General features: G+C 41.2%; 1 protein-coding gene across 1 annotated transcript; it reads left to right on the forward strand.

The window, feature by feature from the left end:
* Positions 1–4,765: 4,765 nt before the first annotated feature.
* On the forward strand, positions 4,766–6,461 carry LOC115994019 (putative UDP-rhamnose:rhamnosyltransferase 1). The gene has a single exon (XM_031118032.1). The coding sequence runs from the start codon at positions 4,823–4,825 to the stop codon at positions 6,230–6,232; it is 1,410 nt and encodes a 469-aa protein (XP_030973892.1). The 5' UTR covers positions 4,766–4,822; the 3' UTR covers positions 6,233–6,461.
* Positions 6,462–17,880: the final 11,419 nt, after the last annotated feature.

Raw genomic sequence — 17,880 nt, forward strand, 5'->3', positions numbered from 1 at the left:
ACTGACTGGCAATTTGAAAACACTCATAGAGTAAGCCGGGATTGATTGAATTACTGCCTTAATCATTACCTCTTTCCCGGCTTGAGAGAGTAACTTTTCCTTCCACCCTTGCATTTTTGCCCACACTCGTTCTTTGATTTGGGTAAAGCTTGCTTTCTTCCCCCTCCCTATAAAGGATGGTAGACCCAGGTACTTCTCATAATGTTGGATAGCCGGAAGACCAAGTGACCCCTTAATTGCTTCCTGAGTTGCTTCGTCTGTGTTGTCACTGAAGAAGAGAGTGGTTTTGTCCTGGTTCACCATCTGACCTGAAGCTGCTTCATACACTGCCAACAACTCCTTTATTTTATCACACTCTGCTAATGTAGACCTGCAGAATAGTAAGCAATCATCTGCAAAAAAGAGGTGAGTAAGCTTTGGGCCTCGCCTACTAATAGAAAACCCATGAATCTGACCATCATCAGCTGCTCTCCTGAGAAGTGCATTTAGACCTTCGGCACAAAAGAGGAAGAGATAAGGGGATAGAGGATCCCCTTGTCTTAGTCCTCTAGTTGGAACAATCATCCCTTGTGGCTCACCATTTATCAAAATAGAGTATGACACTGTGGTAATGCATTCCATGATCAGAGATACCCAGGAATTCTGAAAACCCATCTTCAGTAAAATTTTCTCCAGAAAAGCCCACTCCACCCGATCATAGGCTTTACTCATATCTAATTTTAGAGCCATAAAACCTGTCTTCCCTGAGCAAGAAGTTTTCATATGATGGAGAGATTCAAAAGCAATCAACACATTATCAGTAATCAATCTATCAGCAATAAAAGCACTCTGGGTTTCAGATATGATACTGTTTAGGAGAGGTTTAAGCCTATTTGCAATGACTTTACTGACAACTTTATAAATCACATTGCACAGGCTAATTGGCCTAAATTCAGAGACTCTCTCCGGGTTTTTTACTTTAGGAATTAAAGTAATAAACGTATGATTTATGGATTTTAAAATAGAGCCAGAATTAAGACAAGATAAAACAGCTTGAGTAATGTCCATACCAACTTCCGACCAATAAGTCTGATAAAATAAAGGGGGCATGCCATCCGGGCCAGGGGCTTTTAAAGGAGCCATTTCTTTTATTGCGAATTCAATCTCCTCAGCCTTGTATGGAGCTGTGAGTTTTGAATTCATATCACTGGAAACAACTTCTTGGATCCCTTCCAAAACAAACTCTAAATTTTGCGGGTTAGATGTTGTGAAAAGTTCACCATAGAAATCAACCAAAATTTTTGTAAATGCAGCTTCCTCAGATACCCAAACATCCTCAGCATCACGTAGCCCTTTAATAAAATTTCTTCGCTTCCTACTAGTTGCTAACCCATGAAAAAATCTAGTGTTCTTGTCACCACTTTTAATCCATTGAACCCGAGATCTTTGATGCCACATTTGTTCTTCCCTATCAAGCAAGGCATTCAATTCTGACTTCAACTGCAGCACCTCTTCAAGATTATTCTCCCTGACCATTCTTTCCTCTGCTTTCCATAACAATTCTTTTTTCTGCTGGATTTGGAGTTTAACATTGCCGAAATGTGACTTGCTCCACTTCTTTAAGTGCTTTTTACACCTGTTCAACTTGCTAGCCACGGTAAACATAGGAGTACCATTTTCACACGGATGAGACCAAGCTCTAGATACCGTGTTCCCACATTCCGGATTAGTGACCCACATAGCTTCGAACCGGAATGGCTTTCGCTTCCACTTCTGTTTCTCCCCGTTTGGATCAAGAGCTAATAATAGTGGTCTGTGGTCCGATGTGTAGCAGTTCAAGTGAGTGATACTACCCGTCGGAAAACGAGCTAACCAATCATAGTTTGCCACCCCTCGGTCTAGGCGCTCCCAAATCCACTCACCATGACGGCGACCATGCCAAGTGAACTCAGGTCCAGAGTACCCCAAGTCGACAAATCCGCAATCATCCAGCACATCACGGAAGGACTGCATAAGATTATGGGACCGTTGTGCACCACCTCTTTTTTCCTTCGTCTCCAATAACTCATTAAAATCTCCAAAACAGCACCATGGGAGCTTTGGTTTAGAGTTCAGCATACGAAGCATGTCCCAACCCTCAGACCTTCTATACGTATCCGGTTCACCATAGAAACCAGTCAAGCGCCATCTAATATCCGAACCACCATGCACTAACGCGTCAACATGGTACTGTGAGAAACTATCGACCCAAACCATGTCTTCTTCTTTCCACAAGAGTGCTAACCCACCGCCCCTCCCTTCACTTGGGACAGTAAAACATCCATCAAACTTCAACTGGCAACGAACCCACTCCATCCAATCTTTATCCGACCATGTTTCCGACAAAAACACGATCTCGGGACCTTGCGCTTGTACAATTTCTACAAGCTCTTGAACTGCACGGCGGTTCCCAAGCCCCCGGCAGTTCCAAGCTAAAAGATTCATTGGTTCCGGCGGGGCTGGGAACCAGCCTCCGCCGATAACGTTATATCAGACTTTGCCACCTTTTTCTTATTACCCTCTGTTTCCTCTGTTTCTGCATTCTCTTCTCTGGAACTTCTTTTAGTTAAAATGGAAGAATAATGTCCCGTGGGCTGAACATTACTTCTTTCCCTACGGACCCAACCCTTCTCTTTATTTTTTCCTTTATCCTTCATTACACACGGGCTAGAGGAGCGGCCCAATGAACCAGGCCCATTGCCTAAGTTTTCCTCCACTTCCTGCTGTTGTAACGTGACCTCATTCTTCTCTCCATTGACTTCTTTGACTGTTACATCATCAAACTTGGAAAGTTCATAATCAATCTCCTCCAATTGCTCCTGGAATAAATCTCTCTGTACCGTTATCTCATTATTGCAACGCGGCACCGGCTCTGCATTAATTGGACTTTCCAAAATAGTTTCCGGTGATTCTGGGCTACCCAGTTCTGCTTCCCGATCAGCCACCCGACCAGCTGGCTCACCGGTCCCCCCCATACTCTGTTCTGCAACTTGACAAGCCTTCGAACTACCTCCGTCAACTACCTTTGAACTGCCCCTTGTCATAACGTTTTCATCGTGCCTCTCGAACCCGTTCCAACTCTCTTCCTCATCCAAGCCCGGCACACGGATCACAGTTTTCTTAAAAGGATTTGGCGTGGTTGCACGAAGCCATGCACCATATTGTTGATCACCGTCCTTAAGAGTACCTCTGCTTCTAATCCAAAGTGGGCATTCTCTGTCACCATGGAGGAGTTTCCCGCACCAATAACATATATTGGGCAGACGTTCATACCGGAAGTTTACCCAACCCTCCTTACCTCTAACCGTAGTAATGGTACGTCCACGGCATAACGGTTTATGAACATCAACCGCTACCCTTAAACGGAAGAAATTTACACCATGCTGGTTTCCCTCCTCTGTCACCTTGTTCTCGACCTTACCTGCTACTGACCCGATCTTCTTCGCCAGTTCTAATGAGAAATTTCCAACCGGCAAGTCATGGACCTGAATCCAGAAGCGGGTGAAACTAAAATCCAGGGAACGAATGGCATCGTCCCTATCAATTCTCTGCAACACCACAAGATGCCTATCAAAGGACCATGGCTCCCCCTCCAAAACCCTCTCAATGTCTGCCTCCTCAGGAAAAACGAAGAGAATCTTATGGTCCCCCATATCTCTAATCTCGAAACCTTTCCTGGTCTTCCACAAGAGTGTGAACGTCCTAGCTATGGCCTCCATATTCAACACTCTCCGAGTCAGAAACTTCGCTGCCAATAAATGCTCCTCCACCGTGGTTTCCTCTTGGACAACAAACTTATCGCCTTCGCACTCTGAGAGCGAAAACTTCTTCCACGAACCCATCAACTTCTCCATCTCACTAGAAAAACTCACTCACTCTCTCCCTCTGATCAACAGCGACGTGGAAAGAGGACTGGGTTAGCCCCACTGAGACGTAGGCACTAGACTATTCTCCTGACGGCTAGGGTTTCCCCATGTCAGAGAAACTTCGAAGGTGGACTTGGTCAAGAAGTTGAATCTTCTTTTTAGTTTTTATTTTAACTTGGTTGTAGAACTTCTATCTTGTATTAAAAAAGAGTTTAGTTATAATTAGAACCCACCTTACTTGTTCTTATTTGAGCTCACTATTAACATCATTTTTTTACTTACCAATAACTATTTATCATGTCAAAAGATTGTAAAATAATTTATGCTTTTAGCATTTTAATTTTTTAAACTGCCTTTTATGTTTCCATTAAAGTTATGTAAATTTTTTTCTAAAATAATTAATTAACAATTAGCACCAGTCAACCGGACCCAATGTAAAGTAGTGGATGCAAATAAGCCCAAGACTCATAAGTCATAAGACTCATAACTGGATATTTTTTAGAAAAAAAAAGAAAAAGATTGATAGAGAAATTAAAGAGGAAGAAATAAATGAATAATTGCGGTGAGAGTGGAAGAGAGAAAAAGATTAAAGACTTAGCAATCAACAATATAGACGGAAATTGTGTGTGTGTGTGTGTGGGGGGGGCCAGGAGAGGTGATGGCGGCTTGGTTGGGCTATGTATGACTAGGACTAGGAGTAGGAGTAGAGACAACGGTATGAGCTATGTGTTGTAAAACAATTTATGCCTTGTTGTTTTCAGTTTCAATTCATTAACGCCAAAATTTGGAAAATGTTTTCGTAAAAACCTATTGACTTACCATATTTGATATGCAGACAGATTTGTCGGGTTTCTTGAATATTCGCCCTCAAAATTAATATTAATTATAAAAGTGAAGATAAACTCAGAAGTCACCAGCACCATCAATCCATTAACTCCATGGCTGAGCCTAAGAAGCTTCACATAGCCATGTTCCCATGGTTAGCCTTCGGTCACATAATCCCATTTTTTGAGCTCGGCAAGCTTATTGCCCGAAAGGGTCATCGCATTTCATTCATATCCACCCCTAGAAACATTGAACGTCTCCCAAAGATCCCTCCACATTTAACACCCTTGATAACTCTAGTGAAACTTCCCTTACCCCGTGTTAAGAACTTGCCAGAAAACGCAGAGGCTACCATGGACATACCACACCACATAATCCCCTACCTTAAGATAGCCCACGATGGTCTCCAAGAACCTTTATCTCACTTTTTAGAAAATTCACTTCCTGATTGGATTATTCACGACTTTGCTCCTTACTGGTTACCACCAATCGCTACTAAGCTACGTATCTCCATGGCCTTCTTCAGTATTTTCAATGCATCATCCTTATCTTTCTTTGTACCAACAAAGTTGAGTATAACGGAGGTCCAAGAACCACGTTCAGAGCCCGAACACTTCATTGTCCCTCCTAAATGGGTCCCCTTCCCATCCAAAATAGCGTTTCGACTATTTGAAGCGAAGAAATTCTTCGACCACTATGATGAAAACGCTTCCGGTGTTTCGGACATGTTTCGTCTCATGACAGTGATGTCAGGCACCCAAGCCTTCGCCATTAAAACCTGTATGGAAGCTGAAGGTGAATGGGTGAAGCTCCTTGGTGAGCTTCATAACATGCCTGTGATTCCAGTGGGCTTATTGCCACCCTCGGCTCAAGAAAGAGTAGAAAATGAAGATAGTACTTGGGATACAATTGTTGAGTGGCTAAATAAGCAAGAGAAAGAGTCTGTGGTTTATATAGCACTCGGAAGTGAAATTCAACCAAGTCAAGAAGACTTCACCGAGTTGGCTCTTGGGCTAGAGCAATCTGGGTTGTCCTTCTTTTGGGCTCTAAGGAAGCGAAGTGTTGCTGGGGACTCGGTTGAATTACCAGAGGGGTTCGAGGAACGAACCAAAGATCGTGGAATTGTTTGGACAGGTTGGGCGCCTCAGTTAAAGATATTAGCACACGAGTCAGTTGGAGGTTTTTTGACACACTGTGGTTGGAGTTCAGTGACTGAGGCATTCCAATTTGGACGTGCACTTGTTATGTTGCCTTTCTTGGGGGACCAAGGATTAATCGCAAGGTTTTTGGAAGAGAAGCAAACAGGAATTGAAGTACCTAGAAATGAACAAGATGGGTCATTTACTAGGGACTCGGTAGCTGAGACACTGAGGTTGGTGGTGAAGGATGAGAAGGGAAAGATTTACAGATACAAAGCAAAGGAAATGGCCAACGTTTTCGGAAACCGGGACATCCAGTACCGATGTATAGACAAATTTGTTGAGTTTCTTGAACACCGAAGCAATGTCACCATCGGTAATTAAAATGTAAAAAGAGTAGGCGCCAGAATTACGTAAACAAGGCTGTTCTTTATTTATTTGTTTAATCGTGAGTTAAAGCCAGTTGCAAGACACTTGTGTGTACTTACACTCAAGTGTGTAATAAGTTTTTTCCATGTTAAAGATGTTTTGTGCATGATTGCTGTGTTACTTGTTCCTGTTGGGGTTTGTAAAAGTTGGACGTTGTGATGGTAACTATTTGTTCGGCTGTTGAGTATTAGCTGGGTCAAAATCATATTAGCTGGGTCAATTGCAAAAATATTAAAAAATATTTACAAAGTCATTTTTACTCATGAAAATTGGAGTTTTATTATCATGGGAAGGCGCATTTGATTGGAGAGTATGTCTAAAAATAGAAAGTAACTAAAAGCTGAAACAAACGGATACTTTTAGAGAAAGCAACTTTTAAATCTTACTAAGTGTACTTTTAATTTTTTTGGTTTCAAAAAGCCTGTTTCAGCTTCTATTAGAGTTGATTGAGTGGTTTGTCTAAGTCCCAGTCAATGGTAAGTCTCATAAAAGTACGAAAATGTCTACATACATAAAAAAATTTGACAAATTTTTTAGTCCACTAATGTAGTATGCAGTTTGTCAAAATGTGATTTCAGTAATGGAGCCAATTAAAAGCCAATAAAAACTTGTCAACTTAACAATTATAAAAAATATTGTAAAATTTTATGTGTTTGTAGCATTGCTCTGAAAGTATTGCAAAACCTAGGCCAACACCAACTTCCACTCCATTTTGGCAGATGTAACTACCTTTTAGTTGCATCGTGTATATGGTGGGTTTTGGGCTAATGTTCTCTTGTGGATCGATTATGTATAAATGCTCTATTAAACCGCATTTGTTTTGATGAAAAATGTTTTTCATTAGAAAATGTTTTAAGAAAAAACTACTATTTTTTTGTTGCATTTTTGAAAATGCTCCTAAAATATTTTATGATGTTTGGTACGTGCTCCTAAAATATTTTATGATGTTTGGTACGTATGAAAAATCAAACTCCAATAATTTTTTTAAAACTAAAGAGCTATATATAAATTTTACCTAATAACCCCCTAATTAGTTTAAAAAAATTGTACTACACTTTTGTAAATTATTACAATGTCATTTTTTATTTTATTGTTACGTTTATTACTTTTATAAGATACCTAGCTCATTAAACGGATTGATATATATATATATATATATATAAAGTAGGGGTTACAAACATTAGGTATCTCTATTATAAACACTAGACAATGTCATTAAGCTAATGCTCAATCAAAATGTATTCATGATATATGTAAGGACACAATTTGTAACGACCCAAAATGATATTGGGTTCGCACGTAAAAAAGGCCTAAACAATATCATTTGTAGAGCGTGGGTTTGAAAAGCTAGACCTTGATCACCGGACGGGGGTTTGTCGTGGTATTCATATAGAATTAAATCGTGTTTGCTCGAGGAGTCTTTCTCCTGGAGGCGGACTGGGAGGCTCTGGTTTTTGGCCATTTTTCCCAGCCCCCCCACCTTGGTGCATCAACCTTCACATTATATAACTCTTCTTGGTTGATCTTAGTCCTCCACTTGTTGATCAGGCAGGTGCATACTTCAGTACCCGTCCCATCAGCTGTCCCTCTTTGCTTTTTGTTAGTCGCGATGATCGAAGTCACCCTATCCAGGCGTCTTTTCTCATTAACATGGTTAGGACGTTGGCGGGTGAATTTAATGCGGAGGGGACGTATTTACCCTGAACCAGTTTCGCACCGTACCCCCACGTGGGTCCCATTCTACTTGCATCTCCTTCAGGGGGCTTTTTTGGGGGCAGCCCTCAACGAGATGTTGCTCTTCCCTTTGAAGTCTGGGAGTGCCGAGGACAGGGTCATCCTCGGCTGTGTCCCCGGCATTTCGGCCTTTCCCCACTCGTCCTCGATAAATATCCTCCTCGGCACGGGCCCTGGGCCCTGGTAGAGCGTGGGCCGAATCATAAGTTCCCTGGCCCTACAATAGCCTCTCAAAATCCTGCTATCCGGCTTCTCGGACGGATAGGAGGGTTTTGATGACATCAGACATCTGTCAATGCCTGTCAATCCTTATCACCTATCGGTTCCCGAGACTTTTTGTCTGCCCGAGACACGTTCCTGGAGACTTTGGAAGGTGAAGCGTGGCCTCATTAAATGCGGGCGGCTCTGTGTTTCCCACGTTCTACGGCATGATGGAGATCTAACGGTGGGGATTCCTTGGCCTTTATGGGCGGGAAAATTCGTACAGTTACTCTCAATAGGAAACCTAATGTTTTTTGGAACGGATTTGTTTCTTCAGTTTTGCACTTAAGAGTTCTAACACGTATACCCTGGGTTAATCTGAACTTTCGTCCAAACTCAAGTCTATCTCCAGCACAAAAAGCCTGTCCGAAGCGTCTTTCCTTTTTTCTATAAGTTCCCTGCCTCCATTAACTCGTGCTTTTTCTTTTCTGGGTTTATTTTTCTTTGGTTCCCATTCTTCTCCCGTCGCTGGTTGAGTTTGTTTAGAAAATCGTAGAGATGGCTAAATTGAGACTGAGGAAATTAGTCAATACTGAAAAGACGATGAAAAAGTTCATCGTCGATTACAGGATTCCTCCCAACGTAAGTCTGAGGCATTGTAAGATGGGGGAGTGGCACTATAAGAGGGAAATGGGCGAGGTAGTAATTTCCGTCCTCGCCTTTGTAAAGGGGGGTATGAGAATCCCTATGGGGCCGGTAACAAGGGGTTACCTCAGGCACTTTCGATTAGCCCCCACCCAGTGCACCGGTAACATGTTTAGGATTCTGGATTGTGTGGATGCTTTAAACGAAAAGATGGGGCTAAAACTGACCCACCATGACGTGAATTGGTGCTATAATCTCCAAAATTTGAAGGGAAAATCCTACTACATGAAGACGAGAGACGAAAGGGTTCGACTAATTCAATACCTCCCTGATTCCAACAAGGGATTAAATAAGGATTTCCTTATCGTCTCCGGTGAATGGCATGATGGCAATCCGTGCCCCACAGTAGAAGGAGAACCAGGTGGGGTATAGGGAATGGAAGGGCGCCGACCCTTTGCGCCATTCTAATCTGATGTGGTTCGAAAACTAACCATGCGTATGTGTTTTTTTTTTTTTTTTGTAGATCCACACGCTTTTCAACGGCATTTTCACTTAGTTAACCGGGTGGACTTGGAGACTGTTTTACAAGCGGCAGTTTTTGTAAATGACGGAGATGGTCAAGTCCGAGCCGCTCACAAAATATTAGGGTACGCTCCCTTTCAGAAGTCATTTGTCGACCTTAGGCATGTGATCAACGATAGCCGTCCTTGGCTCTCAAAAATTGCCGTGGTCGAGTCAGGATTTTTAATCTCCGAAGGATCATCTGTCCCCGAGGGCGTCCCACGAGTGGACCTCTCCTCATCTCATCAAGGAGCGGAGGACGAAGGCGAATTAGATCAATTTGAGGAGGGATTTGGGGTATTTGACCTAGCCGACCAATCCGAGGATCCTTCTGGTGATATAGGGGACCCGACCTTGTCCGAGGCGGAATTGTCATCAGTAGGCACATCTTCCCAAGCTGAGATGGGACTTAAGAGAAAGCCCCCAACCAGCTTATTCGACCTCCTCGAGGGTCAACCGGGGAAGGGTGCACAGGGAACTCCGCAATCCAATGCTCTGCCCTCACCACCTCAGCCCCAGACTATCTAGACTAGGTCATCCTCCACAAAGTCACAGCCACAATCCCCCCGCCCCAACCTTCCTGCTCCTCCTCAACCAGCTCTACCTCCTCGGCCGGAGAGCACTGATTCAAAGAGAAAGAGGAGTCTCAAGGGTAAGGAAACCATGGATGGGGGAAAATCCCAACCTTCTAAGGAGAGGGAGGAAGCCTCGCGTGCGAAACAATTGAAGATTGGGCACCAAAGTAAGGGTAAAGAGACCGAAACCCAATCTTCCCAAGGCAAGGGAAAGGGGATCGAGGCCCAATCCTTGCCAAGCGCCTGGCTTCCCGCCCCAATGCTCCACGGGGGGCCACTACTGGAAACCGCGTCTATGAGGGACCCTGGAGATGGCGAGGGTGGTTATGTGGCAGACGCACTAGGGAGAACCATGCTGCTTCCCACCGACGTGGATGAGTTGAAGAAAATGAGGATGCAGGAGGTTTTCCTCAGCACAAAGAGACACTTGGGCATGGTAAGGCTCTTGAAACCTAAAACTTTATTAACTCTTACTCCCGGTCCGTCACTCACGATGTATTTATCTCCCTTGATAGGCTATCCAGGCTACCTATAGGATGGAGGAGGAAGTGAACAAGCAAAGTCAGGTGGCCGAGAATGAATGCTCCAAGCGCTTAGAGGCCACGCGGACTCTCAAAGCTTTCGAGGACGACCTCGCCAAAGACAAGGCTGCCTTAACAGAAGCTATCCGAGAAAGGGATAACGCCTCGGCGGGTTTAGCGAGCGCTCAAAAACAGGCCGAGGACTAAACAAAACGTTTGCTAGAAGTCGAGGATCAGTTGCGAATAGCCAAGGAGCAGATAAGTGATTTAAATAAAAAGACTGATCTTGGCAGAGAATGACAAAGGTGTGGTGGAGTATGCCCGGGATGAAGCCATGAGGGCCAAGCAGGAGGCTGATTTTGCCAGAAATGAGGCTGAGGCTGCCAAGGAAACGACTGAGGATGAGGGTTACAACGGGGGGGTAGTTGACACCCAAGCCTCCCTTAAAGCCCAAATTCCCGGAGTATGCAGGCTTTACTGCTCCCAGGTTTGGGAAGAGGCCTTGAAGCGAGCTGGGGTGGATGCTTCGTCTGATTTGTGGAAAGCGGAGAACATATTTTATCCTACAGCCATCCATGAGGCCACCTCCACCAGCTCCGAGGCTGTGAGCGACCAACATGAGGGAGGGGTCACTCAGTCAGAAGCTGTACAGGTCGGCACCTCTCCTAGCGAGCCGCTTAAAGGGGGAGAGTTTCAGGATGTGATAGAAGCATCTGAGCGTATGGAACCCGAGGAACCCAAAGAGGTTGCTGAGCCTGTGGTCGGTGCTCAGATGCCTAATGCCGAAGAGCTAGCCATACTTGCTCAGCCCCTACAGGCCATTCCCCTTGCTGTGGTCCCCAAGAGCACAAACACCGATCCTGCTCAGTCTTCCCCAAAAGGGACTGTCCTCCAGGGCATCGAAGCTGATCCCGTTTTACCTTCCCAGGATGTGGCCGACGCAGAATTGAAGAAGTAGAAACCCCGGCTAGGCTCCGTATTTGTTTTTAGTTTAATGATTAACTAGTTTCTTTTTTGTTTTGAAAACTTTGTAATCTGCTGGTAGTTTGAACCTGTTGAACGCGTATATGAAATTCTTTTCTTCCTCTTTCCTTTTGGTTACTTGTTAGTTGCCCTTGTCGATACTTACTATTGTTTATGATTTTTGAACTAATTATCTTAACACGTATGAATATTTGTGCATGCGATATATTTAGAATCATGTTTCAGAACGTTAGCTTACCCGCATCTGTAGAGCCTTGAGCTCATGTCTGACCCTTATTCAGTGGAGATATAGGCATCATCCGAGATGTCACGTGTAGTGTTAGGTCCTGCTTAGTGTCCAGGTTTCTTTGAAGTAGTTGGCTTCCCCATAGGTTTGAGTCCGAGGACCATGCAATATCTTGGTTCTGTCCAAAACTTGATTTTTAAGTAGTTGGTTTCCCCATAGGTTTGAGTCCGAGGACCATGCAATACCTTGGTTCTATCCAAAACCTAATTTTTAAGTAGTTGGTTTCCCCATAGGTTTGAGTCTGAGGACCATGCAATACATTGGTTCTGTCCAAAACTTGATTTTTAAGTAGTTGGTTTCCCCATAGGTTTGAGTCCGAGGACCATGCAATACCTTGGTTCTGTCCAAAACCTGATTTTTAAGTAGTTGGTTTCCCCATAGGTTTGAGTCTGAGGACCATGCAATACCTTGGTTCTGTCCAAAACCTGATTTTTAAGTAGTTGGTTTCCCCATAGGTTTGAGTCAGAGGACCATGCAATACCTTGGTTCTGTTCAAAACTTGATTTTTAAGTAGTTGGTTTTCCCATAGGTTTGAGTCCGAGGACCATGCAATACCTTGGTTCTGTCCAAAACTTGATTTTTTAAGTAGTTGGTTTCCCCATAGGTTTGAGTCTGAGGACTATGCAATACCTTGGTTCTGTCCAAAACTTGATTTTTAAGTAGTTGGGGGGATTAGCCCCTCGGCTATATCGTGGGACCTTGGTTTAGGGGGATTAGCTCCTCGGCCAAGCCCCTAGAACCGTCCGTGTTGCTGACGCTACGAAGCGCAACCCCTAGTGAAGAAACGTAGCCCTTAGTGGAACTTTACGCTAGAACACTACAATCGGCTGTCGGAAATGATGTGGGGGATTGTCTCAACCCACCACCTGTGCCAAGACACAAGCCTTTCCCACAGACGGCGCCAATTGTAAGGACACAATTTGTAACGACCCAAAATGATATTGGTTCGCACGTAAAAAAGGCCCAAACAATATCATTTGTAGAGCGTGAGTTTGAAAGGCTAGGCCTTGGTCACCGGACGGGGGTTTGTCATGGTGTTCATATAGAATTAAATCGTGTTTGCTCGAGGAGTCTTTCTCTTGGAGGCGAACTGGGAGGCTCTGGTTCTTGGCCATTTTTCCCAGCCCCCCCATCTTGGTGCATCAACCTTCACATTATATAGCCCTTCTTGGTTGATCTTAGCCCTCCACTTGTTGATCAGACAGGTGCATACTTCAGTACCCGTCCCATCAGCTGTCCCTCCTTACTTTTTGTTAGTCGCGATGATCGAAGTTACCCTGTCCAGGCGTTTTTTCTCATTAACATGGTTAGGACATTGGCGGGTGCATTTAATGCAGAGGGGACGTATTTACCCTGAACCAGTTTCACACCGTACCCCCACGTGGGTCCCATTCTACTCGCATCTCCTTCAGGGGGCTTTTTTGGGGGCAGCCCTCAACGAGATGTTGCTCTTCCCTTTGAAGTCTGGGAGTGCCGAGGACATGGTCATCCTCGGCTGTGTCCCCGGCATTTCGGCCTTTCCCCACTCGTCCTCAGTAAATACCCTCCTAGGCACGGGCCCTGGGCCCTGGTAGAGCGTGGACCAGATCATAAGTTCCCTGGCCCCACAATATATGTTCCAAAAAATATATAAGTTTATGTAATGACTAATGCATTATTTTTAATTTTTTCATTTTACTCTTATACAATACATAGCTCATTACATCATATCATCTCTATATGGATATTGCAGGGTCCCTAACACTTTCCATTAAAAATAACCAAACTTTTGAATTCATGTCTTTTGGTTCGATACATAATTTAGATCCTAATTTAGCTTAGGATTCGTTAGAACCCCCTATAGCTTAAATTAGGAAATAAAATCAATTAGACATAGGTGATTAATTAATCACACCTTAAAAAATCAATGATTGGTGGCAATTCCCTTAATATCAACAAGATAAAAGAAAGAGAACATACACACACACAATTCACAAATCAAGCAAAAGTGTTACCTTAATCTAGAATTGACACCCATTATCAAGGCCTATTTGGCTTGTTGTGGACGTAATCATTGACATAATTAATTTGCGGTTTAATAACTGCTTATGGGGTGTGGCGGGTAAATGCTGGGGTTTAAGTTTTCAGGAGGAAATTTCACATACATATACACTTAAATTAGGTTAGAGTAGAATTTCTGCCTTGTATAAAAAGAAAAAAAAAAGAAATAGAAGAAGATGAGGTCATCATTTTTTCAACTAGACTATGAGACTATCCCTAGTAGACTGGTTGTGAAATTTAGGGCTTCAAATGAGCGAAACCAAGCCAAGCCAAATATTAAGAGTTCAAGATTGTTCATTTAATTTTATTTCGAACAAGAACCAAGTTTGGGCCCATCAACAAAAATAATTACATGTTTAAGTTTGGTTAATTTGTTATTGAACAAGTTAGGCTTGTTTAGAAGCTACTTTTTTACCTTGTTCTTTTCCCATATATGGTAAACACCAACACTAAAACCCCTTAAAAATTTATGGTAATAATTAATAAGTAAATTATAGTTAAAATTATGTTGCTCGAGTTAATTAACTTCTTAAAATAAAAATTCATTGTAGACACAACATATATGTTCCAAAAAATATATAAGTTTATATTAGGCAAAACTATCAAATGAGTTTTCAAAAGATCAGTCGTAAAACAGCAGGAAGATTTCCTTTGCTTGTTCTTTTCTCACTCTCTTTTCCTTTTTAATAAGAAGAAGAAGTTTTAATAACCAATTTGATCAATTACAAAATTTCAAGAATAAAACACACCCACTTAATACTAGTATAAGAACATAGAAGTATATCAATTTAAATCCTCCCTTTTGTATATATAAGTCACGTACGCATAACCACATAGACATAAATATCAAATCCTTCAAATATGACCTAACAAATCATCATATGATGGAACCTCACTTACACTTCTCATCAAGTCATCAAAAGAACACTATCTATGACCTAATAACCTTCATAAACAATAACTAGAATTGTAATGCCTAGGGCGCATATTTCATTCTAAATCAAAACCTAGCATAAAGTCTACAAGATCATAATCTAAGCTCTAATACCATTAAAATTGTCACGTCCCAAACTCAACTATAAAGAGAGGCACATGACAACCGCCGCATGCTTATAAAGTAAGCGTCCTACAAGTGTGCAAGGCCTTCATAGCAACTAAAATTTATCCTAAAAAATACCTCAACAATTTCTTTATGAATAGATCTCTAATAATTTAAAAAGAACAAAATTCAAACCTTATGTACATAATGCCAATTGGCCAATAAATATAAAACTATTAGAAGACCATCAAATCCCAAAATCACTAAGCGTCTTTTCTTGCTCACAACACAACATCAAAAGCAGTTTTAGATGGTTTAGAAAATATTCAGTTATCAAAAGCTATAACTTATAATAGGTTCCAAAAATACATAAGCAGTTTTAGTGACTCAAAATAGTTTAAATACTCAAACATTTCCAAAATCACATATGTAGTTTTAAGGACTCAAAATAGTTCAAATATTCAAACGTAATTCATATTCTTAACAATCTTATGACTATGGTCACGCTATATCCCCGTGATTGGGCATTAGAGTACTAATGAATAACCCCCATTAGCCGGGTATCAGAGTACCAATGAATAACCCCCATTGATTTGGGTATTAGAATACCAATGAATAACCCCCCATTGACTGAATATCAGAGTACCAATGAATAATCTCATTGGTTTGAGTATCTGAGTATCAATGAATAACCCCATTGTCTGGGTATCAGAATCAATTCATTGTTAGATTGTCCATAATCATATATATGAAATCATAATTTCTAACAAAAATATATCTTATTCAAGCATGTATATAAAAATCATATACTCAGTATTAAAATATATTTGTAATAATCCTTTACTTGAAATCAGTGATACTATAGAAATGAAAATTCTAACAATTATAAACAATTTTAAGTAGTTAAAAACATATTAATATAAGCAAAATAAAATTCAATTAGGATGAGGTTACTTATCTCCAAAAGCCATACTAAAAGAAACTTCTCCCTAACACTTCTTTTAAAATCTTTAGACATCATCCAAAACAATTTTGCAGTTATCATTTACTCAATAATCAAATAATTTAAGAAAAACTTGTAACGGTACCTAGTCAGGAGAAAAACTGCTAAAATGATCCATCTTATATATGATACAAGAATCAAAGCACCAGGACATTTAAAAATCCACCGCAACATTCTTTTTCTTTTCTTTTCCTTCTACGGGTCTATAGGTGTTTTTTTTTTTTTTTTTTTTTTTTTCCTTTTCATTTCTTGCCGGCATTAGTTCTCCCGAGATGATGACAAACTAAGTACCATATGATACAAAAATCAAAGCACCAGAACATTTACAAATACACCACACCTTTTTTTTTTTTTTTTCCAAAAGCATGTGAGTCTATGTCAGAACTCCAAGCATGCCTAGACTATTAGGCTTCTGTATATCATCAAGTCCAGTACTTAGGTCACTATTCTTTAAAGAAAAATTGTGCAGAAACTTCACACCTATGGGAACAAATCTTAACACAATATAAAAATGATGTAAATGTATTTTTAATACTCATATTTTGATTTTTTTTTTATTTTATATTTTCATTTTATCATTTTTAGTTCCTAAATTAATTAACGTGTGACATTTAAGTCCTTACCGTCATCCAACTAACCGAAAAAGTTGACGTGACTGATGATATATTAAAATAATAATTAAAAAAAAAATCAATTTTGACATTAAAAAAATGTCATATCAGCATTAAAATTAAAATTAAAATTTATTAATTTTAACTAAATAAAAAAAAAAAATATTTCATACACATCAGTATACATTAAATTCATTTTAATTTAATAAGCTATATATGATATAAAAGTAATTAGAAGAAACAAAGAAGAGTATGAGATTTGCTTTGGTTTTGGGTGCATCTAATCTAAACTTCTCAGCAACATTGTCAAAACTAGATACAATGCTTTAACAGCATTTGGGTTTCTAAAATGTATGTTTGAGAAAGAAATAGAGTCTTTATACATGTTATTTGTGTTTATTTATATTTTTGGAAAGTGCTTAATCTTTACAAGTGATTGAGGTATTTAGATGTATGTGAAATTAAACTTGATATATGAAATAGTAGAATTTTGTATTTTGCTATTCTATCGAGGTATTATTTAATTTTTAGGTCTCTTGACATGTATATTTAATTTTACAAATCAAAAATTATAAACCATAAATCATATGTTTTCAGCCTTAAAAGTTCTTTTTTAAAAAAAAAAAAAAATACTCCTAAAAAAAGGAAAAAGGGAACTGTAAGGACGCGATTCGTGGCGGACCGTAACAGTGTCAGGTTCGCACGTGAAAAGGCCCCTAACAACATCATTTGTAGAGCGTGGGTTTGGAAGGCTAGGCCTTGGTCGAGAGGCGGTGGGCTTTTCGTGGTATTCATACAAGTTTTGGTTTTCCTTCACCCCTGGAGTCTTTCTCCTGGAGGTGGGCTGGGAGGCTTTGGTTTTTGGCCATTTTTCCCAACCCCCCTCCTTTAGGTTACTTATTTTTCCTTTTATACCCGCCTGCGTCCACTGTCATTCGTCCACGTATAGGGTCAACCTTTCCAAAATTGATACTTGTCCCATCAGCCCATATTCAAAGTCGTTGGGGGTGGTTGTAAAAGCCAAAGACTGCGGCTCTGTCAGGTTCAGAGCATTGAATGGCAGTGAGAGCAGCTTTCCCTGGATATTTTAGATCTTTCGTCCTGATTTCGGTCCTATACCGTTTTTACCCTTCCTTTAGGGGGGGAACTTTGGGTTTGCCGAGGACTGAGCCGTCCTCGGCGATATCCACAGGCTATTTTGTCGAGCTTGGGTCATAGCCCTCCTCGGCTTGGGCCTTCGGATTTTCCCCAGGTAGATGGGCCTGACCCGTAAATCATTTGGGCCCCACAATAGCCCCTCAAAACCCGGCTGTCCAACCTCTTGGTTGGAAATGGGGGTTTTGGTGATGCCAAACCTCTTCCTACGGCCCAATCAATTTGGCCTTTTAATAATGCTGGCGGCT

The sequence above is a fragment of the Quercus lobata genome, chromosome 6, assembly GCF_001633185.2.
Source record: "Quercus lobata isolate SW786 chromosome 6, ValleyOak3.0 Primary Assembly, whole genome shotgun sequence".
NCBI lineage: Eukaryota > Viridiplantae > Streptophyta > Magnoliopsida > Fagales > Fagaceae > Quercus > Quercus lobata.